Raw genomic sequence first — 22,329 nt, 5'->3', positions numbered from 1 at the left:
AATGACTTAACTAATACAATTTCAAAGTGCCATTAGCAGAGATCACACAGAGTGTAACATGGTACTTTCAATGCTATCTTCTGGAAGAACAGTTAGGTCTCCAAAGCATAGGACTTCAAACGGGCCATTTAAACAGGAAGATTATCAATGACTAACGTACTCAATGCGAGGCCTACAGGTCAAGATATTCAGTGATTAAGTGGCCTACGTACACCTTACAACTTTTCTGAAAGGTATTTTCAAATTTCTTACAGATTTTTTCAAATATCAAATATAAGAGAAAGCCTATTTTAAAAGTCTCTTAGGTATTTTAAATGGTTTCTGAATTATCTGTAGGAAGCTCTGACTTAACTTGTATGGAGTTTGATATATGTATCCACCATTAAATCCAAATCGCATTTTATATCAAAACTTATGTTAAGCAAAGCCAAGTTACTTGACCTTTGGTCTGTCAAAGTGTTCCTCAGGTATGCTTTGAGACGCTTTCATCCATTTTCATAGCGTTCATTCTCAACCTTCATCACAGGAAGAATACATAGGACCTTCAGCAATGCATAAACATTAGGAAAAAACTTGATGTCTGGCAGATGAAGGGCTTCATAAATAGTGGATGGAAGCTCTATATCTTTCCCTCTGTGTTTCCACTTGATTCTCCAACAATGCAGCTCAGCAGAGAGTGTGTCAGGATTAGGTAAATCACTTCCGTTCATGTCAGCATGATGCTCCTCTGATGTATTGAATTTAAGCTGTCCCATGACATAGGGTACCAGAGATAAGTATTTAAGAGCTTTGAGGTGTTGTTCTGAGAATGTATCTTTCAGTTCCTGAATAATGTGTTCCACTGTTGGAACATTTAGAGTTTCTTTATAGTAACTCTCAGAGGTTAGCTGAAATTCCAGGTTACTATGCTGAGCTCTGTGAAATTTCCCTGGGAGTTTCATCTGAATATCAAGTTTGGTTGCCAAATTTGTGGCTTCCTCAAACCAGAATTCATGATAAACTTCGATATTTTCCATGACTTCATTTAGTGAATGCAGCACTGCAGTCAAACTACTGGCTGCAAAGAAGACATCAGAAGTTTACCCCTGAAGATTTTTCCCAAAGGCTCTTGTAAAAGATAGAACATTTTTAAGAACAATGTTGGTAACGATGAAATCAAAATCTGTTACTGCACTACAGAGTACAAATGCTCGGCCAGCTATACGGTTATTCCATCTAACATTTGTGTCACTATTTATACCATCTGTACATAAAACAAGTGTTTGTAGGAGGTCCACTAAGATTTCAAAAGCATCATGCGTGCCTGTCCACTGAGAATGGCAAATTTCCTTCAGTTCTTTGCCCCTTTCTTCATTGTTCTGAAATAGAACAGAAATTACATTGTCAAGCTCTAAAAGCAGTTGTGGTGATTGATGGGAAAAAGAACAAGCTTCCTCAATTGTTCCTAATGTGACAGATACTCCCATAACAGGCACTGATTTTGCCAACCACATATTTTAAGGCACAGGAAGAGCAGAGTGTGTAGATAGCTTGGGGATATTTCTCTAAAAGTCTAGAAGCAACAACTTTCACTTTGGAAGAAAATCCACTGGACACAATGTAAGCCTGGCCACGACAGTACTCCATGTTGAATCCCCACTTCTCAGTTATCGTAGTGTGAAATTTCACAGCCAAAATTTCTGCATCCGCTTCATAAGGCAGGAAGCCCACAAATTCCTCTCTCAGGTTGTGAGCTTCATCAACAAACCTCACCAACACAGGCAGGTGCTCTTCCCCTGCTAAGTCCACCACATCGTCAGTGACGATGGAAAAGAAGTGAGTCTCTCACTTCCCTTAGGGTTTCTTCCCAAATGCAGCTCTCACAGCTCTCTAGCATCTGTTTCTGCTGTGTTTTCAAACAGAACAATGTGTTAACTGCTGCTGTCTCAAAGCGCCTTCTCAGAACCTCTTCACCAGAATTGATCCGGCACTCCAGCAGTGCTTGAAAGTTATCAGGAGTAAAGAGACCTTCTGGGATTTCATCAGTTTCATATCCATCCAGAGGTATGTTCTGTTTTCCCATAAGAATCAAAATTTCAAATAAAGATTTTAAGTATTCTTTGTTTTCCTTCTCTTCAAGGGTTAAAGTTAAAATGTCTTCACCCTGCTCTTCACTCCCTTCTGCACTGGGGTTCTGAGCATTGTTGCTGTTTATTTCCTTATGTTTTGGTTCCTGTTCAGAAGTTTCATCAATTTTTTTCTGTTTCAGTGTCCTGATTTCATCTTCACTCAATTCTTTTATTCGTTTTCTGTGTCTACTGTGTGGATTATTCAAATGGCTGGTAAGATCAAATATTGTTGGCATTGCATTATCTCGAAGAACTGTCCTATAAGGACTCTCCCAATGACTTCACATGTATTTGCTTCAATTAATTTTGAGAAATACAATAACCCAATCATTCTTTAGTTTTCTGATGCCTCTGCAAAATGTATAGTTCTACAGATCATAGACGTCTCAAAGTGTTTGGCACACAATCAGTAATGTTTATTTAGTTTATCAGGTGTTTTATCTTCTAAGTCTGCTCTCCTACAATTCTCCACCGACTTCTGGCATCTGGCTGGATCCCATGGGAACCTGAAAAAGTCCAGGTCCGACTGCGTGCTCTTCCGCGTGCAGTTGGGGGCCGCGCAGAAGTTCCGCATCGTAGTCTGCCAGCCGGCCGGCCCAGCCCTCACAGCCCTCGCGCTGCCGCTGCTGGTGCACCTCCCGCCCGCCCGGGATGCTGCCGCCTCCTTACCACCCTCATTGGTAACTATTACTTTGTTTTCTATATCTGTGAGTCTGTTTCTGTTTTGTTATATTCATTCATTTGTATTTTTTAGATTCCATATATAAATGGTAACATACAGTATTGGTCTTTCTCTGACTTATTTCACTAAGCATAATACCCACCAGATCTGCCCATCTTGTGGGAAATGGCAAAATTTCATTCTTTTTACGACTGAGTAATATTCCACTGTGTGTGTGTGTGTGTGTGTGTGTGTGTGTGTGTGTGTGTACGTACCACATCTTTATCCATTCATCTGTTGAGGGACAGGTCATCTGTTGTTGACTATGGTAAATAATGCTGCTATGAACACTGGTGTGCATGTATCTTTTCAAATTAGTGTTGTTTTCTTCAGATATATACTATGGAATGGAATTGCTGTGTCATATGGTAGCTCTATTTTTAGTTTTTTAAGGAACCTTCATACTGTTTTCCACAATGGCTGCACCAATGTACATTCCTACCAACAGTGCACAACAGTTTTCTTTTCTCCACATAGTCGCCAACATTTATTATTTGTGGTCTTTTTAACAATAGCCATTCTGATAGGTGTGAGGCGATTTTTTTTGTGGTTTTGATCTGCATTTCTCTGATGATAAGTGATGTTGGGCATCTTTTCATATGCCTGTTGGCCATCTGAAAGTCTTGTTTGGAAAAATGTCTATCAGCTCCTCTGCCCATTTTTTAATAGGATTGTTTGTTCTCTGTTGTTGAGTTGTATGAGTTCTCTATATATTTTGGATATTAACCTTTTATTAGATGTATGATTTGCAAATATTTTCTCCCATTTGGTATGTTGTCTTTTCATTTTGTCGATGGCTTTCTTTGCTGTGCAAAAACTCTTAAGTTTAATTAGATCCCATTTGTTTATTTTTGCTTTCATTTCCTTTGCCTTAGGAGACAGATTTTAAAAAATATTGGTACAATTTATGTCAAAGTGTGTTCTGCCTATGCTTCTTCCTGGAGTCTTATGGTTTCCAGTCTTACAGTTAGGTCTTTAATCCATTTTGAGTTTGTTTTTGTATATGGTCGCAGAAAATGTTCTAATTTCATTCTTTTACATGTAACTGTCCAACTTTCCAACCACCACTTATTGGACAGTCTGTCTTTTCCCGCATTGTCTATTCTTGCCTCCTTTGTCATAGATTAATTGACCATAAGTGTGTGGGTTTATTTCTGGCTTTCTATTCTGTTTCATTGATCTTTCTGTCTGTTTTTGTGCCAGTACCATATTCTTTTGATTACTGTAGCTTTGTAGTATAGTCTGAAGTCAGGACGTATGATTCCCCCAGCTCTATTCTTCTTTCTCAAGATTGTTTTGGTTACGCAGGGTCTTTTGTGCTCCTATAAAAATTTTAAAATTATTTGCTCTAGTTCTGTGAAAAATGCCATTGGTATTTTGATAGGGATTGTGTTGAATCTGTAGATTGCCTTGGGTGAAAGTTTAGTATCTTTAAATAACAAACATTTATTATCTCACAGTTTCCGTGGGACAGGAATTTGGGCATGGCTTTGCTGAGTCCTCTGGCTCACAGTTTCTCACAGGACTTCAGTCAAGGTTTCAGGTGCTGAGGACTCGTGTGAAGATTTGATTAGGGAAGGATCTGCTCCCAAGTTCACTTAAGTGATTATTTCATTCAGTTACTCAAGAGCTGTTGGACTGTAGACCTCAGTCCATGGATGAGTAGCAGGCAGGTGATTTGAGACAGTGGACCAAGGAACTAGGAAGTATCCTCTGAGGGTTGAAAGGACTGAGCTGATGCTGAGGAAAAATTTATTCCAAACCTGGAAAAAGGCAAAATGCTCATTGCTTGATTCCTTCATATCATGCTAAAGCTTCATCAGAGAAATCAATTAGGCTTTCATCTGACTCTGGAATATAACTAACAATTAACAGTTGGCAAGGGTACAGACAGCTCTGTAAAGTTAGCGGTTAGTTTATTGAAAATTATAGGGTTTGATATTTTGCTGCATTGTGGAGAAGATAACCCTAAAGTTTATAGGCTTGTTCTCTTGAAGAATATTTATAGATTTTCATCTGACTGAGCAATTTTTGATTCTTTTCCCTTTGCATAGTACAGAACTATGTTCTTCAAATGCTTTTGCCACCAACCCCATTGTCTTCTAATTGGTTTTTTCATTAATAAGTTAAAATTTGGCACGTGATTATTACCTGTTGTTTTTAACAGTGAGTGCCGATTAGACTGTGGAAAACAGACTTGACCAAAGATACTGCTCTGAGTATTGCAAGCCATAGAAATGATAAAAACAGATGACATTCTGCCATCTGCAGAGGGAGAGACGTGGGGATGTTTTGTCTCTGTACAATCTTAGAGCAAAACTAAAACAGCTGAAGTGAGGCTTGTACCTACAAGTTCTGATTATGTTATCTTATATGATGAAATTCTAGTTGTTGCAGGAAAGGATCAGAGAAATAAGCAATACGTTTTTCCTAAGCAAGCCAATGAGTCCTAGGGAATTTTATAAAAAGAAGCTGAAACTGGCTAGACAATGTGACTGTCTTTGGAAACTGGTTTTGTTTTTCAAGGAGAGGGAGTAAGAGAACAGTGTTTACCTCATGATCTCAGTTACTGAGTCAGTGGATAAAAGTCCAGTAAGTTCATACACAGCAAACACAGCAGAGAGTACAGTAACTGCTTCAAAGTATTTTCAGAGAAACACCAGAAGGCAGAATGATTCAAAAAAAGAAATAAGTGACCGGAAGCATATGGACTAGCTAATTTAGGGAATCAGATGTAAAATATATAACTCTGCCACTCTGAAAAGTTTTGGTAAATGCTGTTCATGCCAGGGAGCTTCCTAGCCTACAGAACAAAATAGATTGAACAGGAAGAACCAAGGTAGCATGAAGAATTTCAGGAGTATTTTAAGTAATCCTACTATCTAGAGATCAGGGAACCTAATTTCTATGACTTGTAGAGCTTTCTCCTTAATTCATGATGACATTAATAAACTGAGCTCAGGGAATGGGATAGTTTTAGATATAGAGAAGGAGTCTGAGGCTTTCATGAGATGGTTTTGATCATTAGTTTTAGATAATGAAGGTAATTCTATTTTAAACTGGAGAATTTTCAAGAAAAAATATTTGCAGTAGTATAATTATGTTGTACTCAAATGATATAAATGTTTTTTGAAAATTACATGTTCCTTCTGCTCTCTTAATAGATATAAGAATCTTTCAAACAATAGTTTGATATAAGAATCTTTCAAACAATAGTTAAAATTTAGGCACAGTTAGAAGTTAATTTACTCCAGTGGAAATTTGCTCAAATTTGTGTCTTATATATACTCACCTCTGTGACCACAGAATTCTAATTTGTCAATGTGTATAAACACAGGGTTTGGCAACATAATCAAAAATATCATATTTCTTACAATTTTCTCTCTTCCTCAAGGCCCTTATGTCTTGCAAACTTCTCTCCATACATTGGCTGGTTCTGATGGTGCTGACCACAGCACGAGGCCTCTGGGAGCTGAGGGAATTCCCCCGTTGTGCTGGGTTCTGGCTCGCCTGCATTCCTTGCCGTCCGCTGGTGCTGCCCTGGCTCAGGTAAGTGCAATATTGTGCAGTGTGGTCCTCTCCCACTGATGAATCATCAGTGTTCCTAACAAGCCTGGCAGGTGACTTGTTGCTTCCTGTACTCAGACCCATCTACACAACTGAGGAAAACGGCTCAGGTTAAGTTCCAGGATCTAATGTCAATTAGAATTTAAATAATGAGTCAGTAAGGAAGATAGAGGTGAATACATCTAACGTCCTAACCTCCACTGTCTTCTGCAGTGACTTTCATCCAATAATTTGTATTTGTATTATTATAGGAGAATTCATTCTTCTTTGAAAATTTTAAGACTTATGTAGAGTTCCCAATAATCCATGTGGCTATTTTTTCCTTGAATTTTATTTCTTTATTCTACATGGAATTATTTTACTTAGTACAAATACTTTTACTTCTAAATGTAAATATCTTCAGATTTTAGATCGCAAAAGTGAGATAGAACATTCTCTAGGATAGCTCACATACTAGGATGCAAAACAAGCCTCAACAGATTTAAAGAGTAAGAATTATTTGAAGCATCTTTTCTGACCACAATGGCATGAAACTAGAAATCAACCACAGGAGGAGAAACAAAGAAAAAGGCAATTACATGGAGACTAAGAAACATGCTACTAAAAAAACCAATGGGTTAATGATGAAATCAAAGAGGAAATAAAAAAACAAATACCTCGAGACAAACAACAATGAAAACAAAACACAACCATACAAAATCTATGCATGCAGCAAAAATAGTCCTAAGAGGGAAGTTTGTAGTGATGCAGGTCTTCCTCAAAAAACAAAAATAATCCTAAATAGGGACTTCCCTGGGACACAGTGATTAAGAATCTGCCTGCCAATGCAGGGGACACAGGTTCGATCCCTGGTCTGGGAAGATTCCACATGCCACGGAGCAACTAAGCCTGTGTGCCGCAACTACTGAGCCTGCATGCCACAACCACTGAAGCCCACGTCTAGAGTCTGTGCTCTGCAACAAGAGAAGCCACTGCAATGAGAAACCAGAGCACCACAATGAAGAGTAGTCCCCACTCACCACAACTAGAGAAAGCCCGTGCGCAACAATGAAGACTCAACATAGCCAAAAATAAATAAATTTTTAAAAAAGAATTTTTACTTATTAAAAAAAGACATAAAAGAGGAGAAATAGCAACTGATACCGCAGAAATACAAAAAATCATAAGAAAATGTTAAGAACAGTTGTATGCCAAAATGGATGACCTAGAAGAAATGGACAAGTGTCTAGAAACATACAGCCTGCCAAAACTGAATCAAAAAGAAACAGATAATTTGAACAGACTGATTACTAGAAGTGAAATAGAATCTGTAATTTTAAAAACTCCCTGAAAAAAAAGTCCAGGATAGGATGACTTCACTGGGGAATTCTACCAAACACACAAAGAATAACTTATACCAAAAAGACTCTTCCAAAAGACTGAAGAGGAGGGAACACTCCCAAAGTCATTCTATGAAGCCACCATCACCATGATACCAAATCCAGATAAAGACCCTACCAAAAAAGAAAATTACAGGCCAATAATCTTTGATAAATATAGGTGCAAAATTCCTCAACAAAATAGTAGCAGACTGAATCCCACAACACATAAAAAGGATCATATATTGTGATCAAGTTGGATTCATCCCAGAGTCACAAGGATGGTTCAGCATATGCAAATCAATCAATGTGATACACCACATCAACAAAAGAAAAGACAAAAACCACATGATCATCTCAGTAGATGCAGAAAAATCATTTGATGAAATTCAGCATTCATTCATGATAAAAACTCTTGCAAAAGTGGATATAGAGGGAACATATCTCAAAATAATAAAAACCATTTATGACAAAACCACAGCCAACATAACATTCAATGGTGAAAAGCTGAAAGCCTTCCTGCTAAAATCTGGAACAAGCCAAGGATGCCAACTCTCACCAATTCTATTCGACATAGTATTGGATGTCCTAGTGATAGCAATCAGACAAGAAAAATAAATAAAAGGTATCAAATGGGAAGGGAAGAGGTAAAATTATCACTATGTGCAAATGACAAGATACTCTATATAGAAAACCCTAAAGACTCCACACAAAAACGGTTAGAACTGATAAATGAATTCAGAAATGTAGCAGGGTACAAGATTATTATACAGAAATCTTTTGGCATTTCTTTACACTAACAATGAAATATCAGAAAGAGAAAGTTAAAAACAATCCCATTTAAAACCACATCAAAAATATAAAATAAAATGCCTAGGAATAAACCTAACCAAGGACATTAAAGACTTATACACTGAGAACTATAAAACATTGATAAAGGAAACTGAAGATGATTCAAGGAAACAGAAAGACATCCCATGCTCTTGGATTGGAAGAATTAATATTGATAAAAGGGCCATACTACGGAAAGCAATCTACAAATTTAATGCAATCCCTATCAAATTACCCATGACATTTTCCACAGAACTAAAGCAAGTAATCCTAAAATTTATATGAAATCATAAAAGACCCAGAATTGCCAAAGCAATCCTGAAAATAAAACAAAAGAACAACAACAATGAAAAAACAAGAACAAAGTTGGAGGCATAAGCCTCCCAGACTTCAGACAATAGTACAAAGCTACGGTAATCAAAACAGTATGATACTGGCACAGAAACATACACATAGATCAATGGAATAGAATAGAGAGCCTAGAAATAAACCCATACACCTACGGTCAATTAATCTTTGACAAAGGAGGCAAGAATTTACAAGTGGTGCTTGGAAAGCTGGACAGCTGCATGTAAATCAATGAAGTTAGAACACTGCTTCACACCATATACAAAAATATACTCAAAATGACTTAAAGACTTAAATGTAAGATGACTCCAGCCTCCTGATTGCAACAGTGCCCTAGGCCATAGGTAAGCAGGCAGCAGCAGCAGCAGCAGGACCTAGGACCCTGTCCCTGCAGCTGCAGAGACACCCATGACTCTGACCCTATGTTCCCTCCCTTACAGTGGTGGCACCAGCAAACCGAACAACCCCAGAGGCACAATCAGTGATAAGGCTGGCATGGGGCGACACCTCTGTCTGAGGCAGTGGAGGGTGAAAGTGCGGACTCCCAAATAGAATCAGAGGCAGCTCAGGTAAGAGAAACCAAAAAGGTGTGCTATAGCGCCACTTACTGGAAATGAAAAGAAAGTCCTCTAATTTCTAAACAACTGAATCATTAAAATCAAGTAGCAAGTTGGCTACTTCAACGCACTGGCAGAGGAACAACTCATCAAGCAGTACAGTAACAACAGTAATAATAACACTATACCACAAAAAGGTAATGACACTTCTACAGAAACCAAACTTAAGGTCATGAAATATTATGATCGAACAGAGGATTCAAAATAGGTGTCATAAAGAAACTCAACAAGCTACAAGAAAACTCAGAAAGGCAGTTCAGTAAGCTCAGGAATAAAGTTAATGAGCATAAGAAATACTTTACCAAAGAGATTGAAATTCTAAAAAGAACCAAATAGAAATCCTGGAGCTGAAGAACTCAATAAATGAGACAAAGAGTGCATTAGAAAGCATTGGAAATAGAGCAGACCATATGGAAGAGAGAATTAGAGAGCTTGAAGATAGAAATATAGAAATGATATAAGTGGAAGAGAAAAGAGAATATTTTGTAAAGTGAGGAAAGTCTACAAGAGCTATCCACCTTTTTTAGGAATAGCAACGTTAGGGTAATAGGTATCCCAGAAGGAAAAGAGAGGAGAAGGGAGCACATAGTTTATTTAAAGAAATAATAGCTGAGGTGGCCAATATGGGGGAGTAGGAAGACCCTGAGCTCACCCCCTATGCGCATACCAAAATTACAACTACTTACAGAACAACTGTCGATGAAAATGACCTGAAGACTATCAGAAAAGATTTTCTGCAGCTAAAGATATAAAGAAGGAATCACAGTGAAGTGATAGGTAAGAGGGGCAAAGATACAGTATAGTCGAAACCCACACTCTCAAGTTGGGGGACCCACAAACAGGGGGAGAATCACAATTGCTGAGGTTCTCCTCAAGGAGCAAAGGGTCTGAGCCCTACATCATGTTCCTTGGTCCAGGGGTCTTGCATGGGAAGGAAGGCCCCCAGAATATCTGGCTTTGAAAACCAGTGGGGCTTGTGTATGGGAGAGCCAGAGGACTGTAGGAAACAGAGACTCCAATCTTATGGGGTTCACACAAAATCTTACATGCTCCAAGACTCAATGCAGGGCCAGTAATTTGAAAGGACCTCAGGTCAGACCCACTTGCTGATCTTGGAGTGCCTCCCTTACTTCAGCATGGTCGTACACATTTTCAGTTGGATCCTAAAAATGTTTGAGCTTGAAAGAACTAATTTGAAAGTGAATCTAAGTGTTTTGCAACATTTTTTGCTAGGTATAGAATTTTAGGTAGAAATTTTTCCATTTTAACCCTTTAAAACTGTCTCTCTATTGACCTTCATTGTGACCGTAAGTTTGCAGTGATTCTTATCTTACTTCTCTATGTAATTTCTCTTTTTCCTTTGGATGCTTTAGAATTTCTTTTTATCTCTTGTATAGAATTTTATTATGGTTTTCAACTTGTTTTAAATATTTTCAACAATTATTTTTTCTTTTTTGTCCTCTCCTGAGACTCCAGTTACATGTATGTTAGACTGCTTGATATATCCCACAGGTCCTGAGACTGATCATTCTGTAAATTTGTTTTAAAATCTTTTATTTTGCCAAATGTCTGTTATTACATTTCATTATGTTATTACATTACATAAAATTTCACTGATTTTTTTTCCTCCTTAGAGTTAGATCTGCTTTTAGTTCCATTCAGTGACATAATTTCCGATATTGTGATTTTCACTTCTAGAAGTTCCATTTCATTCTTCTTTATACTGTCCATTTATCTCATTATGTTTATTTTTTAAATGCTTGAACATATGTGTGAAGTCCTTTTCTACTCATTCCGTCATTGCTTTTTCTTCTTTGTTTGTCTCTCCTGGTTACCAGTCACATTTTCCTACTCCTTCCCATGTCTACTTAATTTAATTGGATGCTGGATGTGTGATTTTTACATTATTGGGTGACAGGTTTTGTTTTATTCCCTTAAAGAGTTTTGGACTCAATTCAGTAAGAATGGCAGGGTATCTATTGATTCCCACTTTTTGTGCGGGTGCCTGGAAATCGCCAGGTATCAGTATAAGAAAATTGGCCCAATCTGTTCAGTAAGTCAGAAACAGAAGAAAGGGACTATGCTAGATTAAGAGTATGATTAAAGTATGATCCTGGAATAGGAAGGGACATAAGTGTAAAGACATTTCAAGATCACGAGAGAAATTTTTCAAATTACTGAAACACAGAGGCGATATTATCGACCAGGATACAATTTACAAAACAGCAGAGACACTATGTTCTCACTTTGGTTAAAAACCAACACTTACAGGTATACGTACATGTGTAGAAGAAGATCCACCAAGACATATAATAAGGTGTCAACCTTTGTGGTGATCCCTGAGTGTAAGATTATGGTGTTTTCATTTGCATAAAAATAATGGATGGCGAGGAGATAGAAAGCTGGGGTGATTTTAGGGCTCAGCTTATGTTTCCCTTCCTCAAAGATCCCAGTCCTCTATTACCTGTTGTCCATTGTCTGAAAGTAGCTGTCTCATAAATTTTATTCAGTTTACTCATTTATGATGAGAGAACTTTCTGTGTAGCTGTTACCTTTTCATGGATGGAAGTAAAAGTACATTAAATGACCTTCCTTTTCAAAATGTGGTGACTTTGGATCCCTACTTTGTTATACTTAGTTATAGGAAACTGGTTTTCTCCGGTTTCAAAAAGCATCATCCTTCAGAGAACAGGAAACACTTTGAAACTCTGATATGTACATTGGGTGAAGAGATGTTTACTGATGGTGGTCACTACTGGGAGGTGAGGGTCCCAAGAAAGTCTGTTGAATTTTTGTTTGGACTCAGGTCACTGGGAAGGAAGGGATGTAGATACTCAGTTGACCATGGTTTCCTATTCACTGAGCCTCAAGGACAATCCGTTTGAAGTTCTTTCTCAGCATTCCCTCCTTTCCTTCAGACAGTCCTATCACTATGGAGAGGATCTAGTCTATAATGTGACAGAGTGGACCCATATTTATAGTTTTAATTACACCTTCCTCCAATCTCTTATATTTCTCCCTTAAGATCCTAGACAATGGAATGGATCTTCTTTCACTGACCACCCTGCAACTGCAACTGATTTCGGCCTTGGACAACCAGAAAGTTACACTGATGTATATCATAACCCAGGCTAACTGGAGCTTCCTTGGCTGACTACGGGATCGTGCGGTCTCTTAGTGTTGCTTATAGTTTGATAAAAATTCACTCAAGCAAAACAAAACTGAATTTCCTACCATTCACACTGAGAGGGGAATGACAACAGTGCAAATTTTTCATAGTTATTTGAAAAGCCTGTGGTATTTGGCGTAGAAAAGATATTCAGAAAGTAAAATTGTGTTTTGGAACACTTTATATAGACACAGATACAAATCCCTATTGTTGCTGGTAAGCCATATCTCACCTAGTCATGACTTTAATCATCTATTTTGAAAATATTTAAAATAGTGTAAGTACGGATACCACCACAGCTTTATTAAAATCAGCATCCCTCTTCTGTTATTTGTATCACAAAACTTCTTGGAGACACCAATTTTTCAATGTTGAAACAATTATTTTCTCTTATCCATGCTGTCCTGCCATCTCCATCTCCCTATCTATCTCTCATTTGTCTAACCCTCAGGCTGCCTGCATGGATCATTCCCAGCATGTCACACCCAGCAACAACTTTGCAGCTGCCTGGTGGTTCAGTTTGGCTCTGGGGGGGTCTTCCCAAGAGTATTCCCTTGTCTAGCTTTTGTTCTTTATCTTCTCAGAGAATCTGGTTGTGGGCAGGGGAGTTAGTACCAAATGAGCAATGTGTATTTAGGTAGATAACCTCTATGAATAATTTGTAAAGTAGTTTGTAAATTAGGAAACTTTAATTTTGATTTCCAGTGGATGATGTTTCAAGCTACTAAAATGAAATCATTTCCTATAGAAATCCAAGTACTTTCTCCACTGAAGCACAGTCAATTATAAAACATTTTAGTGAGGTTTCACTCTATAAGACAAAAATTTAGACCAGGTTCCAGCTAATGAAGTGTCTTGTCCTTTCATTACAAACTCTGTAAAGTATTATTATTACTTTATTACCTCACTTGCTTCAAAAAAAGGCACTATTTAAGCAATACTGAAACTTGAGGAAACAGGGAGGGACAGCTGCTCTTGGACACATTTTTTTTTGTTTTCGTTTGTTTTTATAATTTCTCAATTCCTTACAGTCTACTTGTAATGGATTTTCTGTTACATTATTGCATTATTGCATTACTGACTTGGTGAATTAATTAGATAACCAAAGTGGAAATGTGAACATATGGTTTCATTAAACGTAAAAAATGAAGTCACTGACAAGTTTGTGCAAATAATTCTTCTTCAAAAATTATTTCCCTAAGGACTTCATGGTAAATTGAAAACTTTTGTTATTGACACTCAGTGTTCTCTGTGAACTGACACATCTAATTACCTTTGTGATGCAAGTGTCCTACAACACTCCCCAGTTGTTTTGTGCCCTGACCTCAAAACATCTACACGTATCCACTTCTGGGCATTTGCTTGTATCATGTTCCTCTGGCTGCAATACTTCATCTCTCTCACTTTGTTTCTAAATTCCCTTTATTTATTATTTTGCTTTCTTTATTCTTGTTTTTATTTCCCTTTTTTCTACAATGAATGTTTATTATTTGTATTTAAATACATTTTTCACATTACATTTGAATCATTGGTTGGACCTCGATATCCATTTGAAGGCCTGATTTTAGTACTGGGTAGAAGGTGAAATGTTGGCTAAAATGTGCCTTTAAAGTATGGAAAAGCATCTGATGGGCTGAGAGGAACCAAACAGTCCCTCCCCATATTGTTTACACTTACACCCTTTGCTGGTGTCTCTCAGCTTAGAGACAAAAAGCAAACAGCAACAGAGTTGCTCCATTCCATCTCCAAAACTCTGAACATTTTTGGAATATTATTTAAGCACTATTTATCTATATCCAAGAAAATCCAAGCTCAACAGAAGAGAAATATATTGAGTTTGTTCAACTTCTTTCTTCTATCTATGCAAAATAAGTGTTTACCGTGTGTGTGTGTGTGTGTGTGTGTGTGTGTGTGTGTGTGTGTGTGTTAGATGGAAGTTCTACTACTTAGGATGAAAATGACACAATATTCTGAAGTGGCATCCAGGAGGAGGCAGGGTAAGTGAGTGATAGTGAGTGACATGGTTGGCTCCACCCAACTCATGATGGAAGCCACATTGTCTCTACTCAATAACCCCAGAATCAGTTATTTTCATTTAATGGTGATGAAATATTAGAATTCTAGGTGCTTTTGTTTGTTGGTTTGGCTTGGTTGGTTAGTTTGGTTTGGTTGTTTTTCCTATACAGTTATTGATTTAGTTAAATCTGTATGCTGAGAGCTAGGGTCAGAATTCTTGTTCTTCCACTCTTTGCCAAGAAGACACTAAGCAAATCTGTTAGCCTCCCTCTGTCTCAGTTTTGTCAACTATAAATGAGGATGATAGTACTCACCTTTCTCATAGCATTAGCCAGAAAAAATGTCTGGCAAATAAAAGGGACTAAGATAAAAGTTTCAAACTGGCAGTATGTTCGCTATCCTGGGGCTACCACTGGGGGCGCACACCACAAATATAGGGATCTCTTGTTATCTGGACTTTCATTATAAAAATATTTGCTATAATGACTTTCAGATACTGAAGATTGTGAAGGAGTGAGCCCTGCATGGAGAAAAGTGGTACAGACAGAGGGAACTTAATTTTAAAAGTCCTTGAGTTGGCATCAAGTCTCAGTTTCGAAAGGGAAAATCTGTTATAGTGAGTCCACAGACTTCTAGTGAAAACACTTAAATTGTACAGGAGTCCAGGCAAGAGGACTGAGAGTGTGCTGGAGTCACAGTTCAGCTGTACTTGAAGGAATATTAACAGTGACTTGCATTATTTGAAGGGAAAGAAACAGGAATATAGACATGATTAACCACATTTGCTCCCAGTGCTCCAGCCACACTGGCCTCCTTACTGTTCGTGGCAATGCACGCTCTGTCCCTAAGGCTTGGAACATGATTGCCACATAGTAGAGGTCTTAGTCTGTTTGGGCTGCTGTAACAAAAATACCACAGACTGACTGACTTAAAAACAAATTTATCCTCACTGTTCTAGAGGTTGGGAAGTCCAGGATCAACACACTGGCAGATTCAATTTCTGGTGAGAGCCCTCTTCTTAAGAGTTTCACAGGTGGTGGTCTTCTCACTGTGTCCTCACAAGGCAGAAAATGTGAAGGAGCTCTCTGGGGTATCTTTTATAAGGGCACTAATTCCATTCATGAGGACACCACCCTTATGACTAGTCACCTCCCAACAGCCCCACCTCTAAATACCATCATATTAGGGGCTAGTTTTCAATATAAGAATTTTGAGGGGACACAAACTTTAGTCTATAGCTGTACGTCCAATAAATAATAATTTGCCAAATAATTTGAATAAATAATGTCTCTTGCATCTGAGCATGAGAACATGGAGATTTTGGTAGCTGAGGCTCTTCAGGTTATTAAGTGTGATTTAACATATATTTTGTCAGAGCAGAGAACTTGACCTGGGATTCCATATAGCTAAGGAGGCAGCACTTGGGAGAAAGGGTGATCTGAGAGCTCAGAGACAGTGATCTAAGAGTCTGTGAGCATCTGTTGATATTGGGAGGACAGAGATGGATTCTATAATAAACCAGCAGCAACTGTGAAGGGACTGAATCACCCACTAATTATGGCAGGTTAATTCACCTGTATAATTACTTATTTATGTTCATGGTATCTGCCCTCTTTGTTGACTAGAAAGCTCCATGAATCAGACCTGCTATTGTTGGCCTGAGAGGGTGGCTCTTGAGACATTGATGCCCATACTGTCAGAGAGGGGATTATAAGAGAATTAGTTTGGCATCTGATTCAAATTGCAAAGTCTGTAGAGAAAGTCCAGATAAATCCTTAAGCTGCAAGTGTCTCCAGAGTAAGATAAGTTCTTTGGGATTCTGAAAGTAGAATTCCAGAATATGTGGGTTTTTCTTAAGCTAAGTATCATGACTCCATCAATAAAATATCTTATTCATAGATAAGAGCTAAATGAATCATAATACAGAGTAATTTCTGTTTTTAAATTATTGTCAAATTTTGATTATCATCTAGAAATATGGTTCTGAAACTTTAGTGTTTCTTGTAGTTATAACTAGGGTTCACTCCAGCCTGACTGAATGTTTGGAGTTATGTAGGTGTGGATTCAAAATCCACAAAGGTTTTCTAAGCTCTAGCTAATACAAAAGGAGCTTGAAAAATGGTTAACATGGGGCAGTTTTCTGGAAATAGCAAGTGATATCCTTGCCAATTATAATGAGTCCAAAAAGTTCTGAGAGTTCTGACTCCTCCTTTCTTTGGCTCAGTTAGGATTCACTTAGACAGTTTTTGTTTGTTTGTGTTTTTTTGCAAAGCTCCTTTTTCCCAGGGAAGTTCTCAGTGCTGGAGCCAACGAGCCAATCATTGCCCTGATGGGGCACAAGGCTGTGCTCCCCTGTCACCTCAGACCCTCCCCCCAAGTGGATGCCCAATACATGGAGTGAGTGGACTCAAGATCACCCCTTAGCTAAGACAGTTTTTTTAAATGTCTGATCATCAGGGAACACCATGGGGAGTGTTGCTCTGAGGCTGCAAGATACACCCTTCTGATGAAGAGCAGTACAGATGCAACTTTGAGCATTTATCCTGTCACAGTAATGGTACTTTAAGTGTATGTGGCAGATGAGTCTCTGGGATAGGAGTCTGTGTGGCTGAGTTCTAGGATAAGACCTGTCATTTCTCACATGACCACTCTGCTCACATACAAGGAGAACTGGCAAGAGAAAATGGAATTCCACCTCCTCCTGGTGATTTTGTGCAGTATATCTCCATTCTATGCAATTTTCTTGTAGCACATCCCTCCTCCCCTTGAATCATGGTAAGAACCCCATAAACTCATTGTATGAGACCAGTGAAATGTTATATTCATCTCTCTGTCTCAAGTTTACTATTCTCAGATGTCTATAATTTAATCTCTCCACAAATATTTTCATAAATTCAGTATCAAATATTTATATCAAAGTGACTTACTGGTACATTTCTTAAATTTTATTAACTGACGATTGCAATCAATAAATGTTATCCCAACAACACTGCAGAAGGCCTGAGAGAATGTAGGAGGAAGTAACACATCATCTCTTTCCTGTCAGCACAGAGGATTTTAGTAGGGTTGAACAACTGGACACTGGCCTAAAATGTATAATTCCAGGGATGAAATCCTCTAAGATTATGTTATTTATCATTTCAAGGTGAGATTTTATACCTTACTGATGGAGCACAAATAAACTCACAGGAAGTCACCTCTGAGAAGATAATATTCATTCCTTATTTTGTAACAAAGAATAAAAAAGAAATTGGGAAGAAGTTCATGCTCTACTATATTTTAGAAATACACTTTTATGCAAGTTACTTGACCTTTAACATTTTTCCATTATTTAAACAAATGTGAGAAAAATACAGCTGACCCTTGAATAACGTGAGGGTTGAGGCACCAACCCCTCACTCCCCAACACTGCCATTGAAAATTGGGTACTGCTGTCTCTCAAAGGAATTGATAAATGACTCACCCAAGGGCAGAAAGCTGAACCAGTGTGAACAGAATCAGAACTCAAACCCTGGTTCTCTTGATTTCACATATTATGATCTCTAATCGAATATACTTTTCCCCACACTTAGTATGAAGATCTGTAAAATGAAAATACAAAAATCATTGGAAAAAATCTGCATGTAGGTGGACCCACAGAGTTCAAACCTGTGTTGTTCAAGGGTCAACTCTGCTACCTACTTCATTGAGATATTATGTAATTTAAATAAGAATGCATGCAAAGAAATTAGTACATTTCATAGTACATAGGAAGTGCACAATAAATGCTGCTGCTGCTGATCTACCCTTGGTATATCAGCAGCAATCATCTTGACATTGACAATAAACAATGCCCTGAACCTCTAGTCCAAAAAATCATATCAAAGTCTAACAGCCGCCTCCAAATATTTCCATGTTTACAGTCTAAAGCTCAAATTTGCTACTAGCATCTGGATTCTAATAGTAGCTAAGTATAGTGGTCAATTTGTTTTCCCTCAGTTGCTTTTATTAGTTTCCAAAATATCACTCCAGACACAGAATACAGCATTGTTCCCTGATTTCGCCAAATATATCAACCATGAATGGTGCTTCTGTGTGTTGTGTGCTTTAAAAATTGTGTTGAGATCCAGAAATGTCTATTACCTTGTAGTCTCCCAAACCACCGGGCACTGTCTAGTGGGCAGCCCTACTACATTTCCAGGAGCATCCCAAGGACCAGTTTAGTGTCTCCAGTGTATTCATTCCTTTTTCACACTCTCTTCTGTTGCCTGTAGCCTTGCTTTTTTCTTAGTATTATATGTTTAGCATTATAGGCCTCAGTGTGAGTCAGAGATGGAGACCTGGAAGATGTATAAAAAGAAGTGCTATCTTGAATAATTCTGAGCCCAGGAGAAAGGTAAGAGAGTAGAGGGCCAGAGGCACTTTCATTGGAGCTCAAGGCCCATCTCATGGATGCTCAGAAATCTGTCAATGTCTTCCATCAGGAGTCCTGAGAGGGCCCAGGGTCCACAATGTACAATAGGGTGTCTAGGGAGTAGAGAATCGTCCTCCATATGCAGATTCAATCTCCTGCCACTCCCAGGACTGCAACTCATGCACATCCCGAAAAAGGAAGGCTACAGCATTGATTCACCCACTCATAACTGGGAAAGGAGGAGTTAACAGCCTCTCTGGATACTTGATCTTTCTACATTGCTTATTGTACATAAAACTGGAATTTATAGTTTATAGGGCACAACTAGAGAGCGAAAGTCAGTCATGTAGGTTCCCTACCTGTGTGATTGATGGAATGTAAAAGCTAAGAATCTAAAGTGGCTTCCTCAGGCTCTAACTTTTAAATCACATGTGTTACACATATTGTTAGCACTCATCTCTTAACGTAAAACCAAAATACATCCCAGGGTGGAAAAATGACTTTTTTGAGAAGTACGTCAGATGGTTTTAGACCATTTCAGAGGTGGATGTCGCTGTCTCTGTTCTTGCTTTTTGTGTCTATCACTAATCATAGTAAAGTTTGGTGCTAGGTACAGCATGTGATTGCTGTGAATCTGTTTTGACGGTTGAACATTTGTGGTAGTGTAATGACTTAATCAGAACTGTGTCCTTTAACAAGCCTCTGAGATTACCATAAATCCTAACACTCGACTTCTCATTATTACCTTCTTTTCTTGACTATTTGTTAATATCTCATTCCTTCAAGATTTCTTGTTCTTCCCTTTTTCTGCTACCTTTGATCTCGTAGGATAATCATTCATTCTGAGGAAATTGTTCACAGAATATTCTTACTACCTAAGTTACACAAGAGATGAGCAATCATTCTGTTTGGTTAAATGTACTAAAACCTAGGATCAAAACAATTTTTGGTTGTTGCTCTCTTAATTGAGCTCCTTGTCCCCTTCACAGTTCACAGGATTAGGAAGTTCCCCACACCCTCTCATCAAGAACAGTGATGCCAGAGTGGTCCATCTGGTGTGTCAGGCTGCAGGCTGGTACCCAGAGCCTGAGGCAAGCTGGGGAGATCCCTAAGGACAGAATTTAAAGCCGCACTCTGAAAACAACAGAGCAGGTGGAAACAGCCTGTTCTCCACTGAGTCTTCAGTCCTGGTAGCCATGACCTCTTTGGTCCTCAACCCCAGGCTCAACGAGAAGAAGGAAATAACTATTTCTGTTGTCAGGTTAGTTTCTATATTATTACATCTCATTGCCTTGAGTAGTGTTTTAAAAGCTGTGTTTCTTGTGTATTGTTGAATTTCTAATAGCAAGGAAAATGATTTTGAGTCCCTGAACTGTACTTTTTTAGGCAACCTTCCAATACCAAATTGAACTATTCTATTCAAAGTCTCCTACTTGGACTAGAGTTGCTAGCATATCTTTGCTAAGTGAGGTGTGATATGAAATTCAAAATTCACAATATTCTTTCTTGAGCTTGGGTTTCTTACCAGAGTCTCATTTTTTTTAACATCTTTATTGGAGTTTAATTGCTTTACAATGGTGTGTTAGTTTCTGCTTTATAACAAAGTGAATCAGTTATACATATACATATGTTCCCATATCTCTTCCCTCTTGCGTCTCCCTCCCTCCCACCCTCCCTATCCCACCCCTCTAGGTGGTCACAGAGCACTGAGCTGATCTCCCTGTGCCATGCGGCTGCTTCCCACTAGCTATCTGTTTTACGTTTGGTAGTGTATATATGTCCATGCCACTCTCTCACTTTGTCACAGCTTACCCTTCCCCCTCCCCATAAATTGACAGGAAGCACAGTGAAGTTGAAGCTTTCCTTTATCCTTACATAAGCACTTCTTTTATTCATAATATTTATGCAATGGCACAGTAAATAGTTGAATTATATTAAAATCATTGAAATGATTGTTTTGTCTGTAAGACACCAGGGAAGTTATTTGTATTATTTTACTGGTCGATTTGAAAATGGTGGAGGCAAAAAAAATTGTGGAGGCATGTGTGTGTGGAGTGATCAGATTAGGACTGACCCATCCCGTCTAGTGTAGACAGGGGCTACAGTAGAGAAGAATTTAAATGTTATAAAAAAAAAAAAGACAGAAAATGTAAGATGCTTTAAGGTCAGCATGAACTAGATAGCTGGCTCTTTTGAGAAATTAAGTATGTACTGACACACATTGCCACTTGTCGTAATTGATGTCTATATTTTCCTTCATGACAGAAATAATATATGGATAACTTTGAGTATTATTTTAGCTGTGGTCTGCATTTCCGTGGTTGTTTTCTTCATTGCAGTGCAAAGAAGATCTAAAAGTAAGTGGGCTGGGGAAATGTGATGACTGTCATTTGAGTTTGTCCATTGTTGGGACTGGGTGGAGTAAGATGGTGACTTGGAAGAGTAAAACGGTTATCTAAAAGAGTTAAATGATAGGTAGGTGACAGAGACTGAAGGCTTGGAAAGCAGGAATATGAAGGGTCATTTTTTGGTAGCACTTCTTCAGTTGGGAATCTTGGTTTTATCTTGGTACTGAATGACATGTTATTCTCAGTCTTGCTATTGTGGAAAAAATGCTATTTGCCCAACAGAGTAGATTACCACATGGACCCTAGTCCTTCAGCCTCCCTTAGTTTGGTTTCAGTTAGGATTTATATAGGGGCCCTGAGTAACCTGGTTCCCATAATGGAGCAGATGAGATGTCCAGCAGTGAAGTGTGGGACACCACTGTGTACACAGCAGCAAAAGAAAAACAAACTATCAACATAAGTTAATTAAAAAGAAGCCAAAAGTATAGATATAACCCATATTTGAATAAGGGGATAACTTAGAGATAATTTAAACTTTCTCAAACATTCTCCTGGAGAACACTTTCCCCAGATGTTAATTAGGGGAGATTTGGGGAAATATCTGATTAAATAAAGTTGAAATTTCTTACTTTAAAAATGATCAGAGGGCTTCCCTGGTGGCGCAGTGGTAGAGAATCTGCCTGCTAATGCAGGGGACATGGGTTCGAGCCCTGGTCAGGGAAGATCCCACATGCCGTGGAGCAACTAGGCTTGTGAGCCACAACTACTGAGCCTGCGCGTCTGGAGCCTGTGCTCCGCAACAAGAGAGGCCACGACAGTGAGAGGCCCACGCAACGCGATGAAGAGTGGCCCC

At 38.4% G+C, this 22,329-nt stretch overlaps 1 protein-coding gene across 1 annotated transcript; it reads right to left on the bottom strand.

The window, feature by feature from the left end:
- Nucleotides 1-1,079: 1,079 nt before the first annotated feature.
- Nucleotides 1,080-2,558, bottom strand: LOC132518412 (52 kDa repressor of the inhibitor of the protein kinase-like). The gene is given in 3 exon segments (XM_060146374.1): nt 1,080-1,496; nt 1,498-1,819; nt 1,821-2,558. Coding segments are annotated over 3 exon segments (1,263 nt in total). The 5' UTR covers nt 2,345-2,558.
- Between the last annotated feature and the right edge of the window lie 19,771 nt (nt 2,559-22,329).

The sequence above is a fragment of the Lagenorhynchus albirostris genome, chromosome 3, assembly GCF_949774975.1.
Source record: "Lagenorhynchus albirostris chromosome 3, mLagAlb1.1, whole genome shotgun sequence".
Classification (NCBI taxonomy): Eukaryota; Metazoa; Chordata; class Mammalia; order Artiodactyla; family Delphinidae; genus Lagenorhynchus; species Lagenorhynchus albirostris.
Note: the sequence above shows the minus strand (reverse complement) of the source record. Positions and strands in the feature narration are given on the sequence as shown.